The sequence below is a fragment of the Portunus trituberculatus genome, chromosome 50 (genome assembly GCF_017591435.1).
Source record: "Portunus trituberculatus isolate SZX2019 chromosome 50, ASM1759143v1, whole genome shotgun sequence".
NCBI classification, from domain to species: domain Eukaryota; kingdom Metazoa; phylum Arthropoda; class Malacostraca; order Decapoda; family Portunidae; genus Portunus; species Portunus trituberculatus.
In genome coordinates this window covers 5,437,520-5,445,019 of record NC_059304.1, presented here as the reverse complement: position 1 = coordinate 5,445,019, position 7,500 = coordinate 5,437,520, and the positions used below count along the sequence as shown (strand labels likewise).

Sequence of the window (7,500 nt, the reverse complement as noted above, 5' to 3'; positions counted from 1 at the left end):
TGTGTGTGTGTGTGTGTGTGTGTGTGTGTGTGTGTGTGTGTGTGTGTGTGTGTGTTTCACTGTTTGATCTGCTGCAGTCTCTGACGAGACAGCCAGACGTTACCCTACGGAACGAGCTCAGAGCTCATTATTTCCGATGTTCGGATAGGCCTGAGACCAGGCACACACCACACACTGGGACAACAAGGTCACAACTCCTCGATTTACATCCCGTACCTACTCACTGCTAGGTGAACAGGGGCTACACGTGAAAGGAGACACCCAAATATCTCCACCCGGCTGGGGAATCGAACCCCGGTCCTTTGGCTTGTGTGTGTGTGTGTGTGTGTGTGTGTGTGTGTGTGTGTGTGTGTGTGTGTGTGTGTGTGTGTGTGTTTATCTTACATTACTGAAGAAGAAAGTAAGCAAAAAGACGTATCATCCTTTAAATGTATTGCAGAGCGTGTTGTGATATTTCCTGTGCTTCGTCTGGCAACACAACACTAGCGGTAACACTAGTGACTTGTCCTTGGCGTGGCGTAACGTGATTGTCGGCACAGCGATCGGCCAGGCATTCTCTTATGAAATATCCTGTGGTTTCGTTAATTGCCTCATCATTGGGAATATCTTGGCTAGCAGCGCGTTGCCTATATTTTCATGTGTCAGTTTCATTATGTATGTGTTGTTGTCTAAGTTATTTTTAGTGTCTCATTAGTTTGTCTAAGCTGCTCAGAAAGGTGATTCAGTTAACCTGTTTCACGTTGTGTTTGTCACGTGATCAGTTGTGATAGAAGGAAAGTGAAGCAAGACGTAAATTCATTCAGGATTTAGTGATTCTCGAAGCAGAGAAGATATGATTATTTATCGAATTTACTGAAACATCTAACATCCCACGCGAAAACCTCTCAATGTCAATACATCCCGCCTTCCATCCCACGTGATAACCTCTCAGTTACTATACATCCCGCATTGAGATTTGATTACAAAGCTCTTGGTGCTCCCGGGCGTCGAATAATAGTGTTTTGTTCTGCCGTTTTTTCGTTAAGGTTATTTTGCTCAGTATCAGTTTCCAAAGATTATCAATTTTCTACGACAATATCTTGTTGCTATTTTCTAGAGATGTTTCATTGCGTTTGGTATGCAGATTTAATCTTATGGTCTATAAGAGTAAATTGTTCAAGTATTCAAATGGTTATTTTAGCTGATGTATAAAACTTAATTTTTTGTTTTGTTTCAGAAATTCTAATTGGCAAAAGAGAACAACAGCATGGTAAGGACAGATAAACCGAAAGACAGACGCCACTGAGAAAGTTTTTTTGTGTGTTGGTGGAATGGTTTGAGTAAAGGCGCTACATTCCACTGTAAACTAGTGAAGGTGAAAAATAAAACTTGATGTGATGCAAAAAGTCCGGTGAGAACAAGAAAAGGGAAACAGTGTAAAGTTGCTTTTGATTAAGTGAACGTTATTGAGATATGTGATAGTAAACGAGTGCTAAGTGATCCGCCTCTCCAATGACGAGCTGAAGGGAGACGTGAGAGATTCTGGTGATCGAGAAACATCGTCGGCTGGAGAGATGAGCAATAACAATACGATGACGACCATAACTACGACGACGACGACTGGGGCAACAGCCTCTGAACAGTTGCTCGCCCTCTTCAGTGCCTGCGACAAGCAAGGTGGGTGGACTAGTAAGGGTAGAGAGACAGACAAAGAGAAGGGAGCATGAAATTGGGTGTGGGAGTTGGAGCGTGCCTTTGGTAGGTGTGAGACTGGGGACGGTGCTGTTCAGGGAGTGTGGGCCAGGGCAAGCGGGGTGGGCGTTAGGACAGAGGGCGGCATCACGAGTGGGTGTGAGGTGGGATTGATGAAGGACATATGTGGAGCTGAAGGTCAGGGTCGTTGAGCTGGGCGGCAATTATGAAAGGCGCCTCACCACAGCACACCCACGGCTACGTGACGCTTCGAACTTTAATTATCCTATAAATCAAGGCTGCATACTTGCTTCCACTTCTCAGTAAACGAATAAAGCCACTGCCACCGCTTTTTGTCAATATTCCTCGCCATGAGGTGAACTACTCTTGCAGTCTTTAGATCGTCACCTTTCCGGTCTGCTTTCGAACAAGAAAACGTTCTGACTTCAAACTGCGCTTCGAGGTGTGCGAATCAAGAATAAAAAATGTGAAAGTGAAGTTTAAACATTTGTGAACTGTAAGACAACTGACGAAAAGCAGACGTAAAATGGATACTGAAACTTGTGGCGTCACTAACTCTTGAACATGATTTCATCAAGATGCTGAAAGTACTTCGTGGCGACAGCATAGACGTCATAGGGACTGCCACTTGTATGTCCGAGTTGGTGACGGGAGGGGTTGAGTATTGTGAGGAAGAACAACAGACGCAACCTTCATTACGTAGTAGAAGGATGACCTCTGTATGTTAGGTTTTAGTCTAATCTCGCATATCATTTTATTAAAAATAATAGGAAAAGTGTATTGTGTTCTCTGTTTGATATCCGGTGAAGAGTAAAGTTTACACAAAGCTCGAGGAACATTAAAAAAGGGCAACATCAAAGAGCGCTACTTCTATCCCGGTTAACCGTTTGTATTTCTCATTTGTATTTATGTGTTTTTACTTCCTCCATCCCCTTGATATACTGACGCGCTTCCCGGCACAGGTAAAGGCTTCATCGTGCGGGAGGAGCTGCGGGACTTGTGCTCCAGCTTGGCCATTGCTGACGAGGACTCCGATGTCATATTCACTGACCTAGACCAAGATAAGGACGGCAAGATCAGCTACAAGGAGTTCTCCAAGGGATTCATTGAGTTCCTCCACCGCGACACCGAGAAGACAGAAAAGCAGGTCTCCAATGGGTGAGTGATAAGCTTGGGTGGCGTGAGGAGAGGGAGTATATTTTGTCTCGGGAGAACAGATAACTATGAGCTTTGTTAATGTAATGCGTATAAGTTGCCTATGTGTGGGAGAGCAAGTAGAATAGAGCAAGTTAGAATGTTGGTGTAGCTGAGAACAAGAGTGAGACAGGATGCAGCACATTCACTCACTCCTCATTCACTGTCACTCACAGGAACATGCTGTGACGGAACGGGACATTTTTGTCAGGATTAGTTGGTTTTGCTCATAACAATTCCATGGCTACATTATGTTGATTTTTATCAGTTGACCAGATCCATAGTCATTATCACTTACTGTCACTGTAATTATTAGAAAGGTAAAAAAAAACATTAACTTTTCACATAGTACTTGATATAGTCCATTGATCACTTAATAGTTATGTAATCCTGAACAACAGGTCTATGTAATCTGATGTAATCCACTTCACTTCACACTGCCAGATTGACTAATAAGAGCAGTGATTTAGTGTAATGCTAACCATAGCTTGTGATAAACCTCCATTCTGCTTCTCCTCGTGTTTGAACTAATCATTCAGGCGCCGTACACGTGTCACCTTGTCATTCCGATTCATCACATAGACTACTTAGAGAAATCGAGTATTTGTAACTTGATATAACTTAACTTTCCTAACTCCATTTTCAATATTTTATAATAATTTATAAATCAATCAGTAACTTCTCGACATTTCAATTAAACGATCTATCTTGCTCTTATAACGCTGCCTTTATAACAAAACTCGACACCCCAGCAACACTCGACACTACTTCTACAAATAGAAATGAAGTTTATCCCCTTTACCAGAACCAACGGAACGGAGGAGAGAGAGGACGCGCCGGAACAGACTGAGGGGAAGGAAGGCTGTGAGCAGAGTGAAAGGCGCAGGCGGGCGAGCGTTCATCAGGCGTGGAGTGCTCTCACCAGCAACCTGCCCGAACTCTCCAAGTCGTGCCTCGTAACAAGCAAGAGGTGAGGAGCAGGAAGGTGGGAAAGGTTAGCAGGGAGAGGGACGTGGGAGTGCGTGGGAAGGCGAGGAAGCAGTGCAGGAAGTTGTGCAGAGAGGACAAGGAAAGAAATGTTAACATGTAAATTATCAAGGTTTTCCTCATGTGACTAATCCGCTATTCAGGAGAATCATTAAGAAATTGAGCAAAAGATGCAATGTAAAATTGCAAAGGTGCTTTTACTTCACCAGATACAAAAGATAAAGATATAGAATAGGAAAAGTGCTGTGTAAAAATCTTAACTCTGCATGAGCAAGGAATATTTGTAGCTTGGGATACACAAATCAAAATAATTCCGTTAATTCACCTATTACATATTTTTACAGTAGGTGGAAAGGGCGGTTGTTTAGCGCACTTTAAAACAATGCATGTACGTACGTAACTCCCACGATGGTCTTTTAAGGGAATTAAGGTCCCGGATACACGCTGGGATAAAATGTCTAATGTTATACCGAAGGCCGATAAACACTGGAAATTGCCACTCACTGCGGAGCGAAGTGGAAGGTTATCACAGCAGCGCACGGACAGTATAGCATAGTATTGGCTGCAAATGGTATTCACTCTTTCATTTTTCTTCGCTCGGCTTGAGTTACAGTCAGGATACAGTGTTTCTATCAATAAGAACGTGACGCGATATTGTTTAAAGCAATGCACGTCAAGCCACCGTCACCCCGTCACCTTTCACATATTCCAGACAGCATGCGATCTACTACTGCTACACGTGTGATGATAAATGTGTGTGTGTGTGTGTGTGTGTGTGTGTGTGTGTGTGTGTGTGTGTGTGTGTATGTGGGTGGGTGTGTGATTTCTATTGGCTTCATGGTTATGACAGCAGTGTTAGTTAAATGACAGCAACAGTTTTATGATAATTTTCATAAAGGGAAAAATGCAATTGTTGCCTAAAAACCTCACTTATTTTGTTATTGTGGTGACGCCAGGTTGCAGTGTTTTCTAAGAGACATTTGCATTGTATGGGAAGTAATGGTGGTAGTGTTGTTTTGGGTTGTAGTTATTTTCGTGGAGAGAAAATACAATTACTAAGATAATATGTTGAAACTATGAATGCGATATTGACGGTGACGGTGTTAAGAAAGTGAATTTTCAATAATGTTCAGAAAGTGATTTTCAGAAATAGAGAAAAAATCGGATATTTGTTGAGAGTTTAAGAAAAGGAAAAACATAATTCCCTTCCTCATTCCTGGTATTTGTAGCAGTGAAAGAGCTGGAAGTCTTCCGTGACCTTGTAAAGAAAAGAATAAATAGCAAAAAAGGAAGTGAATCTGGCACACTTCTTGTCTTTCCGCTCCACCTTAGACATAGTGGCAGGTGGTGGTGGTAATAGAGTTAATGGTGACAGCGGTGGTGATGGTTGGTACAAATGTTGTTGATCGTGGTGATGGTGATGTTAGTACTGGAAGAGACCTCTCGAGACAGTCAACCATTGAAAGCTTCGTTGTTCCTTGTCAAAGTTTCTTAAATGCCCTGTCTGCCCTGTAATTTGTCTTCGAGGAACAGTAAATTACTACGTATGCGCAAGTTCTGGCTACACTCTCTCTCTCTCTCTCTCTCTCTCTCTCTCTCTCTCTCTCTCTCTCTCTCTCTCTCTCTCTCTCTCTCTCTCTCTCTCTCTCTCTCTCTCTCTCTCTCTCTCTCTCTCTCTCTCTCTCTCTCTCTCTCTCTCTCTCTCTCTCTCTCTCAAGGGATACCAGAGTGGCGTTGAGTGTGTTGTTTAGCATTGCTTGTCGTGTCCACTATTTTTTTTTTTACTTATACTTCGCCCATTACTCGTCTGAAAATAGAGACTCACGAAGACGGGAATGCGTGAGTGTTGATGTGGGAGCTGCAGTGACGTCAGTGTGGCTCAATTTTTCATGGCGTTCCTTTGAATCGCTCGTCACGTAAAGCTAGAGAGCCTGTGCTTAATTGATGAATGATCTGAGATGCGCCATTGCTCTGTCCTAGATATACTGAGTTTTGTGGTGATTTTTAGTAAGACGTGGTAGCTTTTGACTCCACTCATTCACCCACTCACTCACTCACTCACTCAAACGCTCATTCAAATATTCACTGACTGTCTGACTTGCCTACTTAGTCACCACTTTTACTGACGTGGCGAAGAGTGAACAACTGACTAATGGATTCACAAGGGTGAGCTGCCTTCCCTTCACTTGAGTGCCTCGCCTTTACCGTGCTGATGGACACTTCATTCCTTCCCCCCGCTGATTCATATGCTCTCTCTCTCTCTCTCTCTCTCTCTCTCTCTCTCTCTCTCTCTCTCTCTCTCTCTCTCTCTCTCTCTCTCTCTCTCTCATTCCTTTTCTATGCTCTATCTCAGATATTTTTTCCTTTCTCCTTCTTTTTTTTCTCTCGTATCTCGTCTTTTTAGCCTTTCCTCTTAGCACTCCACTTTCATCCTAACTTTTATTCCTCCCTTATTATCCCGCTTTTTTCTTTCCTTTTTCTCCTTCCATTTTCTCTTCATCTTTCTTTCACCTTTTCCCTCCTTTATGTGATTTCCTTTATCCTCTCTATTTTTTTTTATTTAAACATTATACAGTCATTGTATTGACATTGAATGTTCAAGTCCAGATAGGGATGCAGAGGACTATCTGTAGCAGGGATCCTCAACCTGGGGTTCGCGAAGCCCTAGGGATTCACAAGAAGATTTCCAGGGGTACCTAGATGGCTGATTTAGTATCTTTTGCACTACCATTGCATATTAAGTTAGTGTTGGTCACTAAATTAACATTATTCTGTTTGGTGTCACATTACTGGAGGTTCGGGTAGATGGTCTTTTAGCTCAGGGGGTCACTAACGAGGATAGCAGGGATACAAGTAATAAGTATATGAATACAAATGGATTGGACATTAAAATAGTGAAGATTCTGGCCATCCGTAAATCATTCCTAATATAAATAAAATTGTTTAATCATACCCAAAATCATTGTAAAAATGCGTTCCAATTCTGAAGGGATTTAGTCAATATTCTTCGTATTTTTCTGATTTTCGTTTACCCTTCTCCCTCGTCTCCGTTATGTCATTTCTCCTTTACTCTTCTTCCCCTTTCCCTTATTTTCTTTTTTATTTCCTCCTCTTCTTTCCTTCATTTTCTTACTTCCCCTTTCATTCCTCTTTCCTCTTGTCTCCCTTCTCCTTCAAACAGCGAACTGGAAGACACACAGAACAGAAAACGTAAAAGTATTAAGAGTTCCCAGAGGTGATGTAATATTAGGAGCCTCGCGGGAGATGAAGGGGAGAGGAGGAAGAAGAGGTAAGGCAACAGAGACCGTGGGAAGACAGGAGGGCGAACTGGTCACGAGGAGACGAGACAAAACGTGACCCAAAGACCTGGTACAGAGCAGCCCACCACCAGCACCACCACTGTCAACACTCAATCACTCATCTCACCTTGGCAAACGCTAGCTACAAATGGAAGGGAAAAGGGAAAGTTGTCGTTATTTTCCCCTTTTTTATGTTGTCACCTCGTTTTGTGTGTGTGTGTGTGTGTGTGTGTGTGTGTGTGTGTGTGTGTGTGTGTGTGTGTGTGTGTGCTTTTCTTTTTACGGTATGTGTTTGGGGATGTTTTTTTTTTTTTTTCTTCTTCTTTAC

General features: G+C 42.6%; 1 protein-coding gene across 4 annotated transcripts in view; it reads left to right on the top strand.

Moving 5' to 3' along the window:
* The window catches only part of LOC123499859 (ras and EF-hand domain-containing protein homolog), a 51,298-nt gene that overhangs the window by 8,512 nt on the left and 35,286 nt on the right, over nt 1-7,500 (top strand). For all 4 annotated transcript variants that reach the window (XM_045248390.1, XM_045248391.1, XM_045248392.1 and 1 more), the window contains 3 exons: nt 1,217-1,656; nt 2,655-2,850; nt 3,692-3,856. In XM_045248390.1, the coding sequence (XP_045104325.1) occupies nt 1,554-1,656; nt 2,655-2,850; nt 3,692-3,856 (464 nt within the window). In that variant the 5' untranslated portion in view covers nt 1,217-1,553. The remainder of the gene's footprint in view (nt 1-1,216; nt 1,657-2,654; nt 2,851-3,691; nt 3,857-7,500) is intronic.